At 43.6% G+C, this 23,769-nt stretch overlaps 1 protein-coding gene across 1 annotated transcript in view; it reads right to left on the bottom strand.

The window, feature by feature from the left end:
• The window catches only part of LOC146869722 (uncharacterized), a 42,924-nt gene that overhangs the window by 15,106 nt on the left and 4,049 nt on the right, over window positions 1-23,769 (bottom strand). Inside the window, exons 2-5 of the mRNA XM_085640211.1 lie at window positions 7,474-7,512; window positions 2,955-3,143; window positions 2,131-2,465; window positions 394-1,047 (exon numbers count right to left, since the gene is read on the bottom strand). Of these exons, the coding sequence (XP_085496337.1) occupies window positions 394-1,047; window positions 2,131-2,465; window positions 2,955-3,143; window positions 7,474-7,512 (1,217 nt within the window). The remainder of the gene's footprint in view (window positions 1-393; window positions 1,048-2,130; window positions 2,466-2,954; window positions 3,144-7,473; window positions 7,513-23,769) is intronic.

A 23,769-nucleotide genomic window follows, 5' to 3' on the forward strand; every position in this document is an offset into this window, starting at 1 on the left:
TGTTACTGCAGTTGTACCAGCCGTTGTAGCTGGTGTAATGGCAGCTGTAGTGGTGGCTGTTGTTGTTGCTGTTGTAGCAGCCGTTGTTGCTGCTGTTGAAGCAGCTGTTGTTGCTTGGGTAGTGGCAGCTGTAGTGTCACCTGTTGTTGGGGCTATTGTTGTATCCATTGTTGCTGCTGTTGTGGCTGCTGTTGTGGCTTTTGTTGTTACTGCTGTTGTGGCTGCTGTGCTGGCTACTGTTGTTGGTGCTGTAGTGGCAGCTGTTGTGACAACTGTTGTTGCAGCTGTAGTGGCAGCTGTTGTGGCTGCTGTTGTTGCTGCTTTTGTATCAGCTGTTGTTGCTGCTGTAGTGGTAGCTGTAGTGTCACCTGTTGTTGGTGCTGTTGTTGTATCTGTTGGTGGTGCTGTTGTGGCTGCAGTTGTGGCTATTGTTGGTTTTGCTGTTGTGGCTGCAGTTGTGGCTATTGTTATTATTGCTGTTGTGGCTGCAGGGGTAGCTACTGTTGTTGGTGCTGTAGTGGAAGCTATTGTGGCAACTGTTGTTGGTGCTACTGTTGTATCTGTTGTTGCTGCTGTTGTGGCTGCAGTGGTAGCTACTGTTGTTGGTGCTGTAGTGAGGGCTATTGTGGTGACTGTTGTTGCTGCTGTAGTTGAAGCTGGTGTGGTGCCTGTTGTTGCTGCTGTAGTGGCAGCTGCAGTGCTGGCTGTTGTTTCTGTAGTTGTAGCAGCCGTTGTAGCTGATGTAGTGGCAGCTGTAGTGGTGGCTGTTGTTGTTGCTGTTGTAGTAGCCGTTGTTGCTGCTGTTGTAGCAGCCGTTGTTGCTGCTGTAGTGGCAGCGGTTGTGTCACCTGTTGTTGGGGGTGTTGTTGTATCTGTTGTTGCTGCTGTTGTGGCTGCAGTTGTGGCTTTTGTTGTTACTGCTGTTGAGGCTGCAGTGGTGGCTACTGTTGTTGCTGCTGTAGTGGCAGCTGTTGTGGCAACAGTTGTTGCTGCTGTAGTGGCAGCTGTGGTGTCACCTGTTGTCGGTGCTGTTGTTGTATCTGTTGGTGGTGCTGTTGTGGCTACAGTTGTGGCTATTGTTGTTATTGCTGTTGTGGCTGCAGTGGTAGCTACTGTTGTTGGTGCAGTAGTGGAAGCTGTTGTGGCAACTGTTGTTGCTGCTGGAGTGGCAGCTGTAGTGGTGGCTGTTGTTGCTGCAGTTGTACCAGCCGTTGAAGCTGGTGTAGTGGCAGCTGTAGTGGTGGCTGTTGGTGTTGCTGTTGTAGCAGCCATTGTTGCTGCTGTTGTTGTGTCCGTTGTTGCTGCTGTTGTGGCTTTTGTTGTTACTGCTGTTGTGGCTACAGTGCTGGCTACTGTTGCTGGAGCTGTAGTGGCAGCTGTTGTGGCAACTGTTGTTGCTGCTGTAGTGGCAGCTGTTGTGGCTGCTGTTGTTGCTGCTGTTGTATCAGCTGTTGTTGCTGCTGTAGTGGTAGCTGTAGTGTCACCTGTTGTTGGTGCTGTTGTTGTATCTGTTGGCGGTGCTGTTGTGGCTGCAGTTGCGGCTATTGTTGTTATTGCAGTCGTGGCTGCAGTTGTGGCTATTGTTGTTATTGCTGTTGTGGCTGCAGTGGTAGCGACTGTTGTTGGTGCTGTAGTGGAAGCTGTTGTGGCAACTGTTGTTGGTGCTACTGTTGTATCTGTTGTTGCTGCTGTTGTGGCTGCAGTTGTGGCTTTTGTTGTTACTGCTGTTGTGCCTGCAGTGGTAGCTACTGTTGTTGGTGCTGTAGTGGGAGCTATTGTGGTGTCTGTTGTTGCTGCTGTAGTGGCAGCCGTTGTGGCAAGTGTTGATGCTGCTGTAGTTGAAGCTGTTGTGGTGACTGTTGTTGCTGCTGTAGTGGCAGCAGTAGTGCTGGCTGTTGTTTCTGTAGTTGTAGCAGCCGTTGTAGCTGGTGTAGTGGGAGCTATAGTGGTGGCAGTTGTTGCTGTTGTAGCAGCCGTTGTTGCTGCTGTTGTAGCAGCCGTTGTTGCTGCTGTAGTGGCAGCTGTAGTGTCACCTGTTGTTGGTGCTGTTGTTGTATCTGTGGGTGATGCTGTTGTGGCTGCAGTTGTGGCTATTGTTGTTATTGCTGTTGTGGCTGCAGTGGTGGCTACTGTTGTTGGTGCTGTAGTGGAAGCTGTTGTGGGGACCGTTGTTGCTGCTGTAGTGGCAGCTGTAGTGGTGGCTGTTGTTACTGCAGTTGTACCAGCCGTTGTAGCTGGTGTAATGGCAGCTGTAGTGGTGGCTGTTGTTGTTGCTGTTGTAGCAGCCGTTGTTGCTGCTGTTGAAGCAGCTGTTGTTGCTTGGGTAGTGGCAGCTGTAGTGTCACCTGTTGTTGGGGCTGTTGTTGTATCCATTGTTGCTGCTGTTGTGGCTGCTGTTGTGGCTTTTGTTGTTACTGCTGTTGTGGCTGCTGTGCTGGCTACTGTTGTTGGTGCTGTAGTGGCAGCTGTTGTGACAACTGTTGTTGCTGCTGTAGTGGCAGCTGTTGTGTCTGCTGTTGTTGCTGCTGTTGTACTAGCTGCTGTTGCTGCTGTAGTGGCAGCTGTAGTCTCACCTGTTGCTGGTGCTGTTGTTGTATCTGTTGTTTCTGCTGTTGTGGCTGCAGTTGTGGCTATTGTTGTTATTGCTGTTGTGGCTGCAGTGGAAGCTACTGTTGTTGGTACTGTAGTGGAAGCTGAAGTGGTGGCTGTTGTTATTGCTGTTGTAGCAGCCGTTGTTGGTGCTGTCGTTGTATCTGTTGTTGCTGCTCTTGTAGCTTCTGTTGTTGGTGCTGTAGTGGCAGCTGTTGTGGCGGCTGTTGTGGCGACTGTTGTTGCTACTGTAGTGACAGCTGTTTTGGCGGCCGTTGTGGCGACTGTTGTTGCTGCTGTATTGATAGCTGTTGTGGCAGCTGAAGTGGCAGCTGTAGTGGCAGCTGTTGTTGCTGCTGTTATACCAGCCGTTGTTTCTGCTGTAGTGAAAGATGTAGTGTCAACTGTTGTTGGTGCTGTTGTTGTATCTGTTGTTACTGCTGTAGTAGCTGCAGTGGTGGCTGCTGTTGTTGGTGGTGTTGTAGTGGTATCTGTTGTAGCAACTGTTGTTGCTGCAGTTGTTACTGCTGTTGTGGCAGCTGGTGTTCCTGTTGCTAATGCAAAAAAATAAGACTAATTTAGAGGGTTATATCTATCAAGTATTATGTTTAAAGCACTTTTAAAAGGGAAAAACCACCAGCATGCATAAGCACGGCCCCAGTGGCAACAAGCTGGATGTAAGCTAAAATGAACAAACCACCAAGAAGAAGGAGGGGACATGATGGGAGATCGATCGCATACAAGTACAAGTGAAGGTGTAAGAGACAGCTAGCGGCATGGTCTGAGGGGACTGCAAACAGCCAGAAAGAGCATAGGAAGGAGGTAGGGGCTGCTCAGCAGCAGTAAGTAAAGATAACAGCAGGGAGCACAGCCTGCCTGCTGAAGAAGTGACAACTGAAGGAAACACTAACATCTGTAAATCACACAGGTACATGAAGGGAGGATAGACGTTTAAACGGAGTGGAGCCTGCTGAAGGAAGCACAACCAGCAGAATGTCACTGAGGTAACAGCAGGGAGCAGAGATGTCCAGATGGAAGAGAGCCTGCTGTAAGGCACACAGGAAGCAGGAGGAGGTGCATCAGGGAGCATAGACAGCGTGATGGATCACACACAAATGTAGGCTCATGAATAGCAAGTTTGATCAAAGCCACCAACATGTTATACAGCCAGGAAAAGAGAGCACAATCACAGCCGTCTGACTGGAACACAGCAGAATAGAGCACGAGAGGGTGGACAGCAGAAGGAAGCACAAACAAGGAGAGTGAGCAGAACCACAGCCATCTGACTAGAGCACAGCCGAATAGAGCACAATAGGTTAAGCTGCAGAAGGTAGCACAGCCAAGGAGAGAGACAAACCCACAGCTGTCTGACTGGAGCACAGCAAAATAGAGCACAAGAGGGTGGACAGCAGAAAGGAGTACAGCCAAGGAGAGAGAGCAGATCCACAGCCGTCTGACTGGAGCACAGCAGAATAGAGAACGAGCAGCCAGAGGGGCTGGGCAGCCGTAGGGAGCACAGCCAGCCAAGGTGACCACAGGTACCAGACTGGGCCACTGCCATCTGGCTAGAGCAAATCTAAGAGAAGGGAGTACCGCCAGCAATATGACCCTTGCAGCAGGAGAGAGAATAGGTGTCAAGCTAGAGAAGAGACAACTGAAGGGAGCATTTTTTATCAGTTAGCAGTTCACAGTATATCAAGCAGAGACAGCAGTGAGATGTCTATATACTAAACTAACTTACATAGAGAGATTCCTTTGCACTGACTCAAGTGTCTGTTTCAGGTCTAGTTTGCTGAAGATAGGCAGCTCTTTCCAAGTAGTAAAGCTAAGGGCTGTCTACATCCTCAAACTCACCTCTAAGGGCTGGAGGGTCCAGTCCTAGACATTAGATATAGAGAAAGGGTGTCAGAAAGGTCTAGCTCCTACTCTTTATATGGCTCCTTGTCAGCATGGAGTGCCATGGTCATTCGATAAGGGTATGCTGAGTTATATATGTCACTAGGGTCAGGCTGGTCCAGTGCTGGCCCTTAGACTGGGAGGGAGTCATGAGCTCCTGGCCTCTGTTTGCAGGAGACTTTTTTATTCCTGATGGATTTGCATGGACTTTATCTGGTTGCTTGAAATGGAGGGATTACAGGGCTCCGGGCTCGAGACAGGCGGGTCCATTCCTGGCCATTAAAGAGAGAGAATGGTGCAGAGGTTGTGCCCCTAGGGACAGGAGTGTCCTTTACTGGTCAAAGAGCGAGGGTGGTGCAGAGTTCGTGCCCATAGGGACAGGCGGGTCTGTTTCTTGTCATTAAAGGGAGAGGGTGGTGCAGAGTTTGTGACACTAGGGATAGTCGGTCCTTTCCTGGTCAATAAATACAGAGGGCAGTCCAGAGCTCAGGTTAGGAACAGGTGGGTCTTTTCCTGGTCTTTAAAGAAAAATGGCCATTCAGAGCCACTAAGGACAGGAGGGTCGTTCCTGGTCATTAAAGATAGAGGATGGTGCAGTTTTCGTACCACTAGACACTGGCGAGTTGGCTCCTGGTCATTTAAGAGAAAGGGCGGTCTAGTGTTCTTCAACCTTGTTTTTTTTCTCTTCCCCCCAATATACTTATACAGAAGTAGATTAAAGCATGCCCATCCTGTCACTGCGACAAGAATGCTCTGCACTTCCTCCGGGCAATCTCCTGTCCCAAAGTATGCTTTTATTGTCAGTTTCACCGTATTGGTTTCCAGACCACATGGTGACCATTTAGTGCAAACTAACCTGTCCATGACACAGCTTCCTCTGATTATTCTGGCCTTGACTCTCTAATCTCTTATAGGTAATTCAAAATCTGAGTAACATGCTAGACCATTAATGGAATTCATTTTATGTTTTAAGGCTTTTATTTTTAAGAGAATTGAGGTAAATTAATTTTACTATGCCCAACAGGTGTGTGCCTCACCACTGGCACATTTACCTTATAATAATAATTTAGGACCCAGATCTTGTCTGTAATCACTGCAACCATTATCCAACATTTCTCTACAGGGTCACAAATGATAACCCTATATCACCATTTTTGTCTCATTTAGCTTTGAGACAGGTAAAAACAATAGACGTTTGCGTATCTCCTAAAGCGGTGTCAATTGAGGGGCTTCTCTCACAGACATTAACTAGACCTTCCTTCTCTTGTCTTCTTATCACCTTTATCTTTAGAAGTTTCATTGTCCCCCATAGTCTTGAAAATAAAACAACATTCTAAGTATAGCCCCAAAGTAAGACTGGCTGTAGGTCTAACTAGACAAATTTCTGTGTATATCCCTAACCCCAAAATTCAACCCCCCTCCATATCTTGCAAAACCCAGTTGGGGACCACCAACCCCTTTATCGGAGAACCAATCACGGTTTTCCACGGTCTGCCACTTAACCCAATGAATTTGATTCAAACCTGTTTTTGTATATTCATTTTATGATACCCTGATTTATATAATAATTTGTATAATACCCGCAATTACCATCTTCCATAATCACTCAGCTATCGTTACTGCTCCCTCAAACCTGAGTTAATACTGCATTTACCCACTGCCCTGATTTCAGTGGTAGATCTCCTCCAGTACTGTGAAAGGGGATACTTTACAGAACTCCTTGTGGGTTCAGTACTCTGGGGGAACTTAGTTCTTGTAGAAAACTTTACTCAAGTATCTACCGCATTTCTCCTTTAGAAAGGAATTGCTCTCCATTTCTAACTATGATCAGTACGTTTTTTTTAACATTTTGTTTTCAGTTCCAGAAAAAGCTTATCTCATGCTTTATGCACTATCTCGTAAATGAGACAATTATATAAGTTGATTAGTACAATTCCAGTGACACTAGTGTGGCCAGTGTTTGGGAGTGATGATTTTAATACTTGAAAAGACAATTGTTTATCTTATATATGTTCTATTGATTAACATTGCAGCCTTGAGGAAGCTCCAATTCTGTGTGCATTAGAGGGGCGAAACATGTGTTGGCTGAGTAATGCACCTCTCGCCTCTCCTCCTATGGCTGCCAAGAGGAGTATTTGTTCTGATCTAGAACCCGGACAATGACTGCATCTGACATCAAACGCAGTTGTTGTACCATTCTACTTTACTGCCAACAAGCGTTTATGCTACTTAGGCACGGACAATGTATACACTCATGATAGCATAAGGTGCATAACTTACAAAACACACAACATATAACTGGACTAGATGTCTACTTTGCCTGGTGCTTTGCACCTATGAGAGGAAACTATATAGACAACATTATGCTATTTTGAAATTAGTGTCAGTAGCACCCCTTCATTACTTTGATCTAGTCATTTCTGGGCTTGAGGGCTCTACCCAGGCACAAGTGGGTGCAGCAAAAGACCACAGAATACTAAACATAAGAATGGGCTACTACTAGGCAGACTTGGAGTGGAGACCTATTCTATTATTACATTAAAGAGGGGGGAGAGGCTGCGAGTCACCGGAGTTAGGCTTACCCCATCTTGGTGTTACAGGTCTGGGGGCACAGACCTGCATTGGAGGGTGTGTCTTTTTTTAGGTGGTGCAACCTCAGATGGATGATTCTTAAACATAATAAATATTTGGTGGCATTTGGAGTAGGATAAAGTGTGTTTCTTTAAAGTTATGTTTGGAGGGCGCTGATTGGTCTAGTGCAGTTTCTAATTATGAGAGCAAGTGGGTGGGTGATAGAGAAGCAGGAAGGTACAAGTCGCTGGAATCTGAATGCTGAGATATGTGATGACTGGCTTGCTTTGAGGCGTTAGAAATGGAGGGAAGGTGTTCTGGCACCCAGCATCTAGAAGTGTTTGTTAAGACTTCAAGAAATGTGTCTAAAAGAAGCATAAATGTAAAGAAATGAAAGGCATAAGATACTTGACTTACTGGCAGATGCAGCTGTGGCATCTGGTGTGGTTTGTCCAACTGTGGAGATAAGAAGTTATGATTAGAACATTCAGGGGAGTTGGAACAATTTTTAGGGGGGGGGCTGCCATCAGTGTTACATCACAGAAGTTCTAGGGTTAATGAAAAACCCAAGCATGGCACAAAGAGCAATTATAGATAAATGAGCCACGCCTATTCAGCAGCAGCGTGGTGATGGTGTGGTATGTAGCTGGCAGTGCATTGTGGGGGCGCGGCTGTGGGGGACACTGACTGAAAATATATTATTAACACATTGTGTGGCAGCACACTGGCATTTACAGACAGCACATTTTCCATTGAAATGGGCATTACATTTCCACAGGCATACAGTTGCTGATAAAACTATACAGCGCACCCACGAACATGTGTGAAATTTGGGTCTCAGCAAATTTTTATCCTGTGCCCATGACCAAGGAAATGAGCAAGGAAAGTGTGCTAATTTGTTTTAATCCTAATCAAATATTTGTTTCCGTCATACATCAGAATTACAAAAGCTGTTCTTCATTCGTCCTTTCCTAACTGCTGATATATTTTGAAATATTTGTACAGTAAATTTACAGATATTTTACTTGTGTTTTTTTAGATGCACAGTAAATGTAACACGATTCAACCAATATTTAAAGGCATTTTTATTGCTCACTCATCTTCTGAAATCCCACATTGTGTATTTTGGGAATGCTGCGGCACCCCCCATAACCCTAATTCTAGCGCCTATGAGAAAATTACATTGTTGTAGGTGGGCTCGAACCTGTGACCAGAAAGAGCAGATGTGCAGGCTCCAACAACATTTAACAAAACTCCTAATGTGAACAAAATAGAGGCCAAAGGGCTATGCTAAGTTGAGTAGTTTGAAGAAATTATAAAAAAAAAATATTCTTTTATTGCGAAATCTGACTTACAGGTATCGTGCTTCACTGTTTGTGCTTAGCACGTCCCTCACAAAAAAAGTTTCACAAAATATCATCAGGAGACTGGTTCACGCAGTAAATATCTCTCGTCAAGACATGCCATCCCATCTCCAGCTGGTATCTCAAGAGTTTTTTGCACATTATCCATACATGCCTAAAAAAGTTACCTGAAATCACGGAGTTTTGAGAATTTCATGAATTTTTTCTTAGCTTCTTATGTCCTTCTGCTGCTCAGCTCTTTGCACAAGAGAGGCTGTGTGATAGCATTAGAGGCAGAGAAAGCCTCAGCTGCAGTCTGTAAAGATGACGCCACATTAATCTGTATTACGAGTCCTTATTTGTTGTAAGTTCATGCTCCATCACGCTACGAGAGGGTGACAAGGCACACCCTGAGTGAACCTCCTCTCTTGTCAGTCCCAGCGTATGACCTGTCAACATTCCAGAACGTACAGCTGATGACAATAACAGATCGGTGATGACACCCTGTATGGAGTCCAACAAGGTGCACATGTAAATACCTACCATCGGAACACAGGCCTTCCTACTTCCATTACAGAGATGATCATGTTGTATCTGAAGAGGTCCCTCTAGAGGGCAGTACCTGGCTGAGCAGCTTTCCTTTCTGCTTCCTCTGCCCACAAGCCCTGCACAAAAGTTATTGAAAAAAACTTCAACAATGCTCTATGTCTTACAGGTGGTCTAACAATAGTCCTGCGGTGCGGGGTAGCCCCAAGCTCCAGGGCCCCCTCTCACGTTTTGTTATGCCACTATGTCTTGCCACTAGAGGGCAGAGGCTGGTGTGTCTGTAGTGGTTGCTTCTTTCTAATAGGGACTTGGTGGTTTTAGAATAATGGTGTTTCCTCTTTCCACTACATTAGAGATCATAAAATAGCTGCAGATTTCCACTTAGTATTCAGTGCCTGGCCAAGTTGCAGTTTTCTCTCCATCCACTAGGTAACAGAGCGGGACTTGAGTGCAATGATTTCTTCCTCCCATTAGAATGCAGAAAAGACTAAGACTACACTTCTCCATGCTGCCTCTAGAGGGCAGCAGAGTACTGCTGGAGTTCTCTGCACTACCTCTGGTACTTCACAGTTGAAGGTTTCCACACTTCCTGTAGAAGACAGAGAGCTGTACCGCTGCAATTCTTAGACCTTCAATGAGGCAGAGAACACTAAAACGGTTGTTCTTTCTTCGACTAAGGAGCAGATCAGGTAAGAGCTGCAGTTCTCCATCCTTTCTCAAGAGGGCTCAGTCTAGCACAAATTTTCTTTATTCATCTAGAGCACTGTTTCTTAAGCTTCTGACTTCTGTGGACCCCCACTGAACTACTATTTGAGCCTCAAAACAATACCCAACAAATAGAAACAAGTATAATCAAACAAATCCAGAATTCTGAAACATTTAATTTAATTCAAATACAGAAAATAAAACAATAAATATTGTACTTAACCTGAATTTCAGGAAAATAGTGATGTTGAAGTGTCATAGCTTACTCCAAGAAGTTGGTGGAGGGTAGAAACTCAGATACAGTGCTCACTTAAATAACTCAATAAGTGTCCATAGAGTTATTAAGATTCTAGTCTATATCGAGTCAGTAAAATGTTGAAATCACAACTGCACCAGAATTAGGTGTTTTTACATAATATATGGAATCCTCTGACATTTTAAGTGTGTACCGAATTTACAAGACTGTGTGCACAGGGCAGGTTGCGAAGAACAACTACATGTTTCTGTGCTATTTCCTGCCACTGCACTGTGAATCAGATCCGTGGAAAGTCAGAGATCTCTGCCTGCGCATGCGCAGTCTCTTTTTGGTGAGCTCTTGGGTTCAGAGTGGACTCCCAGTGATTCATGGACAGCAGACTATGCCCATGTCATATAGGGAATTTGTTTCTAGCTTAAACAGAATAAAAGTTACCAAAAATGCTGCCACACGTGTTGTTGCAAAGTGGGAGGCCCTTTGCAAAGATTGACTGATCATTGGTCTGTTAGTTACTGATATAGTTGGTTGTTAAACTGGTACTAGTAAGTAAATAATGTGTGTAAAAATGACAAACTAAAGCAATACTGTCACAAAATGGACCACACTATGCTGCATAATTGCCCCTTTCCTTGATGTATAATTTACTCAACCCTGCCACATAATATGGTCCTCCCCTGTGCATATTTACAGTAGCCTTGATTATGCCCGTTGGTCTGGCCCCCTTCCGGAAGGGGTGGTGAATATGCTGGGTCAACGTCCTTTGTGGACAGCACCTCCCAAGGAGCAGAGCCTGGACTGGTCAAGGGGGGAACGGACAAGTATGCAAGGAATGTACCTGGCTTGACTAGCAGGGTGCTTTGCCAGGAACAGCAATAATGCAGACAGTGTAATTTGAGTTTGGAAGAGAGGTGGTATTTAATCCCAGGCTACATGCCATGGGCTTCTTTCTCCGGGGTTCAACAAAGAATAAACAAACATTAGTGAAGCCGATAGGTCTTGCCTCTGTGAGAGCTATTGTCTTTGCCAATGTGTTTTAGCCATGTTGTTCACCAGGATGGTTTCTGTTAAATATGGTTAAAAGATAGTGGTGTGAAGGAGAGTGGCATGGAATGGAGTGGAGTGGCATAAAGTGGCGTACTCTGCCGTAGAGTGGAGTAGAGTGTGGTATAGTGGTGTGGTGTAGTGTGAAGTAGTGTCATAGAGTGGAGTTGAGTGGAGTAGAGTGTCGTAGTGGCATAGAGTGGAGTACAGTGGGGTGTCATAGCGTGGACTGGCATAGAATGGAATGCCGTAGAGTAGAGTATTTTGTCATAGAGTGGAGTAGAGTGTTGTATAGTGGTGTGGCATAGAGTGGAGTAGTGTTGTAAAGTGAAGGGGATGTAGAGTGTTGTAGGGGCATAGAGTGGAGTAGAGTGGTTTGGTATTGAGTGGAGTGGCATAGAAGGGAGTGGCATTGGTTGGTGTGGAGTAGAGTTTAGCAAAGTGACGTCGGTAAAGAGTGGAGTAGGGTGCAGTGGAGTAGAGTGAAGTGGTATTTGGTGGTGTAGAGTGTAGTGGAGTAGAGTGAGAAGCATAGAGTTGCGTGGAGTACAGTGGCTTTGAGTGGAGTAGAGTGTCGTAAAGTGGAGTGGTGGAGCATGGAACAGAGTGTAATAGAGTGGAGTATCGTACACTTAAGTGGCGTAGAGTAGAGTGGAGTGTTGTACAGTGGAGTGTGGTAGAGTAGAGTGTCCAAGTGGGGGGGCATAGAATGGGCGTCGGTAGAGACGGGTGGCATAAAGTCCAAGGCATAGAGTGGAGGGGCTCAAAGTAGAGTACAGCATTATAGAGTCGAGAGGTGTAGAGGGGCCAGACATAGAGTGAAGGGATATAGAAGGTGGTATAGTGTCATAGAGTGGAGGAGTGTAGAGTAGGGGGGCTTAGAGTGAAGTAGAGTGTTGTAGAGTGAAGGTGGGTTTCATGAAGTTGAGTGTCATAGAGTGTTATAGAGTGGAAAGGTATAGAGGAGAGAGGCTTAGAGTGGAGAAGAGAATTGCAGAGTGGAGGTGTGTTTCATAGAGTGGAGTGTCATTGAGTGTCATAGAGTGGAGGAGTGTAGAGTAGAGGGGCTTAGAGTGGAGTAGAGAATTGTAGAGTGGAGGTGTGTTTCGAAGAGTAGAGTGTCATAGAGTGTCATAGAGTGGAGGAGTGTAGAGGAGAGGGTATTTGAGTAGAGTAGAACATTGTAGAGAGGAGGTGTGTTTCGTAGAGTGGAGTGTCATGGAGTGTCATAGAGTGGAGAGGTGTGGAATGGCGGGACATAGATTGAAGTACAGTGTTGTAGAGTGAAGGTGTATTTCGTAGACTTGAGTGTCATAGAGTGTCATAGGGTTTAGGGGGGCTTGGAGTGAAGTAGAGTACTGTAGAGTGGAGGTAGGTTTCATAGAGTTGAGTGTCTTAGAGTGGAAAGGTGTAGCTTGGCGGGACACAGAGTGAAGGGACATACTGGGATGTAAAGTGGAGTAGAGTGGAGTAGAGTTGAGTGGCACTGAGTGGAAGGGCATAGAGTGTCATAGATTGGAAGAGCAGAGAGTGGAGTTGAAAATTGTAGAGAAGAGGTGTGTTTCATAGAGTGGAGGGGCACAGAGTGAATGGACATAGAGGGGCTTAGAGTGGAGTATAGTGTTGTAGAGTGGACTGCCATAGAGTGTAGTACAGCATTGTAGAGAGGAGGTGTGTTTCATAATGTGGAGTGTCATAGAGTGTCATAGACTGGAGGGGTGTAGAGTGGAGGGGCTTATAGTGAAGTAGAGTTTTGTAGAGTGAAGGTGGGTTTTGTAGAGTTGAGTGTCATTACGTGGAGGGGTGAAGAGTAGAGGGGCTTAGAGTGGAGTAGAGTGTTGAAGAGTGGACTGCCATAGAGTGGAGTAGAGCATTGTAGAAAGGAGGTGTGTTTCATAGAGTGGAGTGTCATAGAGTGTCATAGGGTGGAGGAGTGTAGAGTATAGGGGCTTAGTGTGGAGTAAAGAATTGTAGAGTGGAGATTTGTTTCGTAGAGTTGAGTGTCATAGAGTGTCATAGAGTGGAGGGGTATAGAGTAGAGGGGCTTAGAGTAAAGTAGAGTGTTGTAGAGGTGGGATTTGTAGAGTTGAGTGCCATAGAGTCTCATAGAGTGGAGGGGTGTAGAGTGGAGGGGCTTAGAGTGAAGTAGAGTGTTGTAGAGTGGAGGTGGGTTTCATAGAGTTGAGTGTCATAGAATGTCTTAGAGTGGAGAGGTGGAGAGTAGCCAGACATAGAGTGAAGGGACATTGAGGGTTGTATAGTGGAGTGTAGTGGAGTGGAGTAGAGTTGAGTGGCATTGAGTGGAGGGGCATAGAGTGTCATAGAGTTGAGGGGCATAGAGTAGAGTAGAAAATTGTACAGAGGAGGTGTGTTTCATAGAGTGGAGTGGCATAGATTGGAGGAGTATGGAGTAGAGGGCTTAGAGTGAAGTAGAGTGTTGTAGAGTGGAGGTGTGACGCCCGACCATAAGGAACCTTCCTCTGCTTTATAAGAACTTGAGCCTGAACATCCTGCTACCAGATGACCTTCCTTCTTGACCGTTGTCTACTAATCTCATTCAGTCATTGAGGTGCTGGTATAGCGCTGCTACTCACCCGTGAGGGTCTCAAGTTGCTGGGGGGGCTGCTGGCTGCACTGGGTGGAGGATCATTCAAAGAGCCAGGTCTTGATGTCATTATTGAATTGGGTAAGCGACAAGGATTACCTTAGGTGGAGGGGCAGGGAGTTCCAGGTCTTGGCGGCGAGGTAGGAGAGCTAACTTCCTCCAGTTTTGGTCTTGTGGATCCTGGGGATGGAGGCTAGGGTGAGTTGGGCAGTGCGGAGTTGTCTGGCAGGCACGTGGAAGCGAGGTAAGGGTTCAGGTATGCTCATCGTGTAGAGATTTGAGGATGTTTACTTTGTGATAGCATTTAACAGATGCTGCACACATTTAAGTATAAAGATTCCCAAAGTATATCTATGTTACAACTTTATAACACGTCTCATAATTGTATTTTTTGGGGATAAAAATTCCATTGCAGAAGTACATGAACAATGCAAATTAACAGAACGTTAGCAGCTGTTGTTCAAAGCAAGGTTTTTAACACTATTCTTTTAGTATGTAATGCTCCCTTACATCCAAAATGGTCAAGAAGATGCATTCAGCTCTATAATTTAGAGACATTTCTTTTATTTTGTTTTCAATTTATGGTAATATTGTAGCACTCCACAAAATTATATTAATTGATTTTCTCAAATCCCTACAATCTGAACCCTACTGGGACCTCAGATACAGTCTTACAGTGTTTGGTCATTTCTTCAGTTATTTAAATAAAGATATGATAAGTGGACTCTTTGATTGTGCTGACAATCATCAAACTGTCAAAGCTCTGAAATTACAGGTGTTGGCTGTACACAACTCAATGGCACCAATTGTATTCACCATGAAAGAATAAGAGGCTAAGTTTAATTGTCAGAATTTACAGTTGTTGTTGGCAAGTAATGTACTACTCTACTTGTAAAGTCAAGTTAACCAGTTAACCATTCTTACCTGCCATGTGAGGACGTAGAACCAGCAGCAGGATGATGCCTGCAAAGGGAAATTCTTTCAACGCCATGACTCCTGAAACCCTTGCTTGGCTGCCTAAAAATCCACACTCCACAAATAGCTGGACCAGCAACTTCAGAAGTGTATCCAAAAAAAGTTGTGTCTTTTGTGCTACCTTTATGTATGCATCCATATGTCTGTATACACACCAGGCCATCATCCCTGACACACCCGCATTGTCTCTAAGTTGTCTCTAAGTTGTCTTTAAGTTCATGGGAGTGGCTCTCAGTGCTGGCAAAGCCTCCACTCACTCATTGTCCGAAAAGACAATTATTGAAATTGACGACACCACAATAGAAGCTTTGTGAAATGATGAATGAGTGTAAAATGTTGTTTGAAACTGGAATGCTGAGTGTAACTACAACCCGAAGTCAGATGAAACATGAGAGTCATCTGACGCACAGATATCCAAGAAAAGAACATTAAAACAGACTTAAATCATGTGGAGTTAAAACATAATTTAATAACTTACATAAATCGCTATAAATTGGTATTCTAGATACAGATTTACTTTGACCGAATTTCACAAACAACTGCTTAATAACGACCAATTGCTCAAAGAAAAACATCAACAGTAAGACATATTCTACATTCAAACTATGGATTATAAAATTCCATTACAGCAACAATGAATGCACAACTTCTGGATAAACCCAATCCAGAAAAAAAGTCAATACAACCTCGGAAAAAAATCAGGTCTACACGTAGGTAAAAATACACTCCAGATAAGTATGAGCAATAAAAATAAATATTCCATACATAAACGATGAATAACGAAATACGATTCAAGTTCACCTTGTTCAATCATAAAAGTACACTCTCAAAGCATACCATTAGCAATTAAGCAGTTTTCCAGGTAAAAAACAATTACCACCAAAGCATTGTTCTAGATTTAATGTTAGACAATACAATGCAAGTTCCGATGCAAGCAGTCATCTGTAAATAGTTTCTATACACCACTGTCCAGCTTTAATACAATTCTAGAAACACGCTAAGACAATAGAATATGTTCTTCATAATCTGATAACCAATAAAACACCATTCCAGATACAACTGTTCAACCATAATAATATAAATATAGAAACTATTGGTCAAAATCTTAATTTTCAAAACAATGAAAAATTATAGTTTATTCCATGAACAATAATATTCCATCCCAGTTGCATTACTTGTGGCATTAGTGAACTAAGCTATGTACAACTAATCAACAACAATTGCCATTCCAGACACCAGTGTTGAACAATAATACATAATTCCATGACATTTTTTAGTAATAAATGACTGTCACATATTAAAGTCAATAATAAATCTCTTTCCTGATACAAGTCCCAAACAATAAAATACCACCGAAGAAACAATTAACAATGAGAAAAATTCTACAAAGAACCATAATACAATATAACATTCATCTAGATAAAATGTTGGACAATGACTTGGGGACACAGTCATCAGTGTACAAATAATTATAGAAAGCTATACTTCACAACATAATATGTTTTGGATAAATCCAACTACTAAAACCCATTATATATACACCTTCTCATCAATAAAATGTGTTCGCAGATACAGCTTTTCAACAATAAAAAATTGTTAAAGTTCATCTGCTTAATAATAAACACTGCTTCAAGTACAACCAGTCATATGAAGTCATATGAAGCATTACTATGAACACACATCTACAATTCTAAATCACCATTCAAACTGAATTGTTCAGTATTAAAACAACAGTCAATGTTCTATTGTTCCAAAATAAAACACCATTGCAGACTCAACTGTTCAACAACCAAATGGCACTCTAGGTTTTCAATTAAATCAAGCAGTAACTTAGACATTGTTTAACTATGAAGCATGTTTTAAGACACAGATGTTACATCATAAAAAACAAAAAAGCTAAGAATATTAAAGCACTATTCTAGATAGAAAGAATAAAAATGAGTCAACACTGCAGATATTCTGTCCAACTGCAAACAACATCCCAAATATACTGTTAAATAATGAAATACCATTCAAGATGAAGAACTTACGCAATAAACCACCATTCCTGATGCAACTGTTCACCAATAAAATGTTGTTCTAAAGTTAATTGTTCAGCAGTAAGTCACAGTTCCAGAAGCAACCATTCAAAATAAAATAGGTGTTGAGATATATCTGTCCAAAAATAATATACATTCTATATATAACCTTTCAATAGTAAAAATCCTTATGAATTTACCAGTTTATCATTCCAGACACAGTTGTACAACAATAAAAGACAGAAACAACTATTCATAACAAAAACCCCATTCCGCATGCACCTGTTCATTAACAAAGTTGGGGGAGAGGAGTTGGCCTAAAGGCTAGGGCGGTCGACCTCAAATCTGGGGAACCGGGTTCGAGTCTAGGCAAGGACGTGCAACAACCTGTGATTCTGGGCAAATCACTTAATCTCCCTGTGCCTAACACAAATTAATGTGTTCTCATGTAAAGCAAGTGGTGCTCGTGTAAAGCACTCTGATACCCGATACCTTCAGGTCAAGTTTGTGCTATATAAAACTCATTGAATAAAAAGCTTAATGTACCATGCAACTCTAAAAAAAATATAAGTTCCTAGTACAACCATTCAGCTGTAAAACACCAATTAACATACTGCTTTGTATCTCATACTAAATGTATGGAACAGCTTCTCCTATACAATATGTGACCTTAATTAATCTCTCCACTCAAACGACCTTTCTGACTCTGATTCTTACTGAAATAGCAATGTTCTGAAACATTACTTGGACCTTTTCCCTCTTGCCATGTGCACTGTTCCAAAAAGCAACTTTCAGGCTTGTCCCATCAGAATTAGGTTGTGTCTCTCCAGTGAAGACATACGTGATCTCCTTGATTGTGATGACTTCCGTAAATCCTCCTACAACTTTGATCACCCCTATCATGACCTTGCATTATACTTTCCTATTATCCTTCATCATAGATCACGATGTGCCATTCTCCCCTTAAGAAAACTAAACCATTAAACGTCTTTCACATGCAGCTATAGCCTATAATTCCTGACACCATTCCCCAGAGCAGCCTTTTAATCTCTATGGTGTTCTCTCTACAACAACTTTGGACCAACAGCAAAGCTCTGATCCAAAGTGGCTAAATCTGTTGTTAATCTTATCCATGAAATCTTAGTCTTGACCGCGAGTTGGGGCAATGTCATCTTCCCAAAAAGTCTTTCTCCTCTTCATTTTCCAAACCCACGTTGATTTGTATGATTACTTTCATACAATTTTCCTCTGTGATTTACACAAGGAAAAACATTTGACCAACATGAAAAGGATTTAATATTGATATCATCACCTTGGCACTAACATATGAAAAAATGCAGAGGCAAGATGGCGGACACGGCTGTGTCCGAGTGAGATGGTCTCCAGCGCTCTCCAGGATCCCCCTCCCTGTTCGCCCTGCCTGTTTGCTGATGTTCGCGAAGAAGCTAAGGTGACTAAGGTGGTTGCTGAGAGCGTGGTGCTCGATGCCGTGAGGCGAGACAAACAAGGAGTTCTGCAAGCAGGCTGTTGCTGCGGTTATCAACCCTTCATCGACTACCGGGAAGAGAGGCAAACGAGGAGTCTGGTATGCAGTGGCTGCTGCAGCTGCTATCCACTCCCCCCCACAAACATCGATTCTATCTACTTACTGCTGGGTTTGGTGGTTGCCGTCTCAGCGTTAGCGGTATTGGCGGCGGCTTCGTGACCAGACTCCGGCAGCTGGAGGAAGAGAAGAGGGTCGCGGCAATGGGTTTCAGGGGCCCAGAGCGATCTCAAAGGCCTGGAGTGGAGCGGGGATTCATCGAGGATGGGGCCCAAAAATGCCAATTCCAGCGCGGCTTCCAGAGGACCAAAGACTCGTGAGGCGGTCGCTGCAACTACAATTATAGCGCAACCGACTCCACTGGCTCAGGACCCCACTGGCGTACCGCCAATTGAGCGCAATGCACAGAAGGGCATCCAAACTGCTATCGAGCTGGGAGCCACGGAACTACGAGATCCCTCGGCCGGTGTGGACTCTGATGTCGTGGATGTCGCTGGCTCAAGAATGGTAATTGCGGAGATTAAAAAACAAAAAACCTGGCCCCAATATAAAGTCGGATCAAGTACCGACCATACCGGCTTCAAACAGTAAGAGTAGTGGCATTATTGCTGGCATAGTAAAAATGGCAACAAACTGTTTGGAGACTCTCCCCTCCGCTCTGTTCTCTAATGACCATCTGAATTCCTTGTGTGAAAGTACTGGAGATCAACAGGCCAATAATGCTCACGGTTTAGTCCACGGTTTAGCTGCTTTAGAAGCCGCTGACTCGGTAACCAACATCAGATCCCCTTAGCAGAAGTGGCTACAGAGGTGGATTCTTGCGGTGCAAAAGGCGCAAGAGGTGTTTTGTCCTGGTAATCTTTTGCCAGGGCAGGTAATAAGTAATGATGGGTCACCAATCTCAGATTCTTATACAACAGTACAAGTCAGAGTGACAGATGACAGTATAGCAGGCCCTAGTCTTAACTTTGAAGAACCTGATAATGCCATTACTCTTACGACAATATATCAAGCCATCATGTCGCACCGAGAGGAGACAAAGGCCTAGAGCCTGCGTGTCCAGGGCGTAGTGCGTAAACTACAAAATACGGTCCGACGTGTGGCTAAATCTTGTTCTGAGCCGTCAGCTAGAATGGGAGAAGCTGAAGGAAGAATTTCCTCAATGGAGGATGAGATGGTATCTCAGAAGGCTGATGTCTCTGCCCTTCAATCGATCCGCGATGACATAAATTGGAAGTTAATTGACATTGAAAACAGGTCAAGAAGAAACAACCTGCGTATACTTGGCGTTCCTGAAGGATTGGAAGGGAAAGACATTCGTCAGTTTGTGATTGAATTATGTACTGATGCTTTTCCTGAGCTAACTAATTGGAAATGGGAGCTTGAACTCCAAAGGGTGCACAGATTTCCCTTTCAGGTGCGGGGTGGCTCTAGAGGGGCAGTGGCAAAACCCAGGGCAATTCTGATTTGCTTGAGCAATTTTTTACTTCATGAGCGCTTATATGATCTAGCACGGTCTAATCGTAAGCGGAGAGCTAAAGGATGTGAGTTTTTTATGTGCGCTGACTATTGTCAGGCCACAGTACAACTAAGATGGCATCTTCGCCAACTGATTTCGCCATTGCAAGCGAAAGGAGCGCAAGCCTTTTTATTAAATCCCTCCAAGCTCAAGGTTATATTTAAGGAAAAAACCCTATTTTTCACTTCTGAGATACTGCAAAAGACTTTTTGGGGACACTGTAAGGGATAATGTGCTTTAGTGATAATAGTGAAAGCTTCCTCTTCAGGGAGACAGGGGGTAGGGGAGAGCACTCATTCCTCTCTACCCATCTCCAATAGGGACTATTCAGTCCCTTTGCCTCATTTGGGTGGGTTCAAGGGAAGGTGGGGGGTACGGTAGTAGTAGGGACGGGGGTGTGGGGGGGGTCTCAGGGCGAGGAAAGTATGGAACACAGTGGTAGGGTGGAGGCATTTGAAACTGGGCAAGTCACAGTCCATTAAATATACCTCAGCTACATTTGTGCTTTTTGGAGTCTTCGGTGGAAGTAAGCTTTATATATACCAATATTTGGGGACAGCATTTGTGGGGTCTTTCAGCTATGATAACACAAGGTTTGACTAAAGATGGGTAAATTTGCCATTTGCTCTTGGAATGTATGCGGACTGAATAATAGAAAAAAAAGAGGAATTATGGCTCAGATTCCCAAAACAATGAGGGTGGAACTGTTATGTATTCAAGAAACACATATTGCTTGGAACAACAGGACCTGGCTCAAAGATCTTGGTCTGGAACTATTGTGCTGCACACAGCAAGGTTCAAACACAAGAGGTGTTGCTATCCTTAAAAAATACGGGTGGGGTGAGTGTAAACGTGGTAAGTCTGATCAACTTGGCCGGTGGGCTATTATCGAGCTGAGGATAGACGGCTTTTTTTTACTTTATGTTCATTGTATGGGCCCAATTCTGATGACCCTGATATGCTTAATGATATCAGTATTGAACTGGCCTCCTGGTTGTCTCCTGTAATCCTATGTGGGGACTTTAATTTACACTTGCGAGGAGATGAAAACATATGTAGTAATATTCAGTATAATGGGAAAAAGAATAAGGTTTTTAAGGCTACCAAGGGTCTTCCTAACAATTTTGGTTTTGTAGATGTTTGGTGGCCGAAAAGATCTGGCGACCCTGTCATACATTTTACTCCGCCCCTCACCAGAAACATGTTCGACTGGATTATTTTTTTACATCTATAGAACTATTGACTAACGGTAGGATTGACATTCAACCGAAAATAATATCTGATCATAATCCAATTACTTTGGAATTAGAAACAGAAATACTGTATAGACCCTCTAAAAAACCTTGGACATTTGAGCGTCAGTTATTGGTTGACCCTGCCTATCAGGAACAAATGTGTAAATGGATAGAGGAGTTTTTTAAATTTAATTGCGGATCTGCCCCAATCGGTATGATATGGGACGCATTTAAGGCCGGGGTGCGGGGAGAGTCCCTTAGTTATTCTATCAATAAACAACGTAGATTGAAGGCAGAACAGGAGGAGGAGATGAACAAACTGCGAGTCTTAGAAGTTAAGTTTATGTTGGCAGTCAGTACTACTCAGGATTATGATCATATAGCGACAGACTTGGCAGTTAAAAAAATGAGGGTTTATCAAAGTTTCGCCACTAAGTTAGCGGCCCAAATTGCAGTACATCGTTCTGACCTGTATGAGGTGGGAGAGAATTCGGGTTGTTTGCTTGCTAAAAGGTTACGGCAGAAAGAGGTTGCTAGGAGGGTTGATTCAATTCAGGATGAACATGGGCAAATCCATACAGAACCCGCGAAAGTCCAGGATATATTTAATAACTTTTATAGCCAGCTGTACTTAAATGAAGATACCATCGATATAGAAGCCAAAATCTCAGGGTTCTGGGGAGATAAGGAGTTCCTTAAATTAACTCCAGAACAAAAAGAAGAGTTAGAGGCCGACATCTCTCATGAGGAACTGGAGGCAGAATTTTATTGCTCGCGGTAGGTAAGGCGGTGGGACCAGATGGGATCCCGGTTGAATTCTTTAAAACTTTCTTGTCGGTCTTAAAAGACAAATTGCTGGTGACGTTTCTAAGTACTCAAAGGGGATTAGCCCCTCTGTCCTGGCAGAAATCAATAATAACAGTGTACTTAAAAAAAGATAAACCTCCCCTGCTACCTTCCTCTTACAGACCTATATCATTAATCAATGTCGACAGTAAAGTCTATTCCAAAATTTTAGCCGTCCATCTGTCGAGTATTATTTCCATGCTCGTTTCACCATTTCAGCATGGGTTCATCCCAGGCTGTGACACGACTGATCTTGTCCGGCATGTGATAGCTTTGATGGACTGTGCAGAAGCTACCGAGACCTCTATCGAAATCACCCTGTTGGATGCCGAATAGGCATTCGACAGGGTGTTGTGGCCATTTCTTTGAGAGGTTCTGCGCTTCAAGGGATTTAGACCTGGCATGCTCCAAGTTTGGGCTCTTGTCTGGCTATAAATTAAACCTAACTAAAACTCAGATTCTATGTGTTGGGTGTAGCCTTCCTGACAGTATTCCTACCGTCTCGGAAGCTACCTATTTGGGAATCAAGCTTTGTTCACCTATTAATAAGATCCCTGAAATTAACATGAACCCAGTATTAGAAAGAGTGAATTCTACTTTAGAGAGAATAAACCATCTTCATTTGTGACTGCATGGAAGGTCGAACGTGTTAAAGATGCTTGTGTTGCCCAAACTTCTGTATTTGTTCTGAACCATTCCACTTGAATTCCCAGCAGCATCCTTTAAAAGACTTGAGAATATTAGCTCTAGATTGTTATGGGACTACAAAAGGCACAGCAGGGCATACAAAAAGATGGTGCTTCCTAGAACTTCTGGGGGCTGGGAGATTCCGCATTTTTTGTTTTATTATTGGGCGGCAGCTCTGCAATTTATCTCCCCTTTGGTTGTTGGAGAAAGGGCTAAGCTGTTGCCTTGCCATAGCCCATCAATTAACGAATTTGGACTGGGTGAAGAGGCTAATTGCTGTTTGGTAAAATTTGTTGAACCTAGCTATTATAAAAAAATGAAGTTTAAAATTTATAAGGCTGCTTTTGCTGTCTGGAGGCGAGTTAAGCAGCATCTAGGTCTGCTGAACATAAACGCCTATACCCCTTTTGAAGCTGCAGGTGTACTTCTTTTTATTTTTCGAGATCACTATTATCAGGTGGTCGCAGAAGGGGATCTACCGCCTAGGATATCTCTGTCTAGATGGCCAATTTGTGTCCTTTGCAGAGTTGCACTACAATATGGTTTACCAAATTTTTGGTATCTGCAAATCCGTAATTTTTTTAATACACTAGGTCCGGATGCTATGTCCCAATTTAGAAAATTTCATTTAATAGAACGGCTGGGGAAAGGGATGCCCATTGTTTTTTTTTACTCTAATTTGATAAAGTTATTACCAGACGATTTACAGCACAGTCAGGAAAAGTGGGCAAGGAATTTAAACACAGAGAGAATTGCGTTAAACACTTCTATCGCCTTGGCAAATGAAGTATTAATGACCGTTAGGATGCGTGCACAACATTATATGGCCATTTACGATTTATATTATACACCGGGTAAAATTACTAAATGGGGTGCAGGAGCTGGAACCAAATGCAATAGGTCTGGTACTCCCACTGCAGAGGCTTTGCATATGTTCTATTCGTGTTGCAAACTGGTGGATCTCTTATCCTCAATTCAATCCTTTTTGGCATTATTAGTGGGATCACCAGTCTGCATTACAGGGGAGATGGTACTGATAGGAATTAAAACAGAAGTTGAAGCGCAAATAAGATCTAAATCTTTGACCTCTTTTCTGTTTATTTGAATGGCGATCTTGCGCGCTTGTACCACGAAAGACTGGATCTCTCCTGATCCTCCGTCATTTTTTGCCTGGAGGGCTTGAATTCTGTCGACGTTTAATTTGGAGTCTGCAATATATAAGACTAAGAGGTATAGAGAGTAAATGGGGCAAAAATATGGGCTCCGGTGGAAGAATGGATTGAAGAGACTGTGAGATAGGGTATACTGTGTATCTCAGCCCCGTCTGATTATCCTTCACTCCTAGGATCTGCTCCATTTCTCTTTATTTTGCTAGGGTTCGCTCTCCTGTCTTT

This window comes from Triturus cristatus, chromosome 1_1 (genome assembly GCF_964204655.1).
Source record: "Triturus cristatus chromosome 1_1, aTriCri1.1, whole genome shotgun sequence".
Lineage (NCBI taxonomy): Eukaryota > Metazoa > Chordata > Amphibia > Caudata > Salamandridae > Triturus > Triturus cristatus.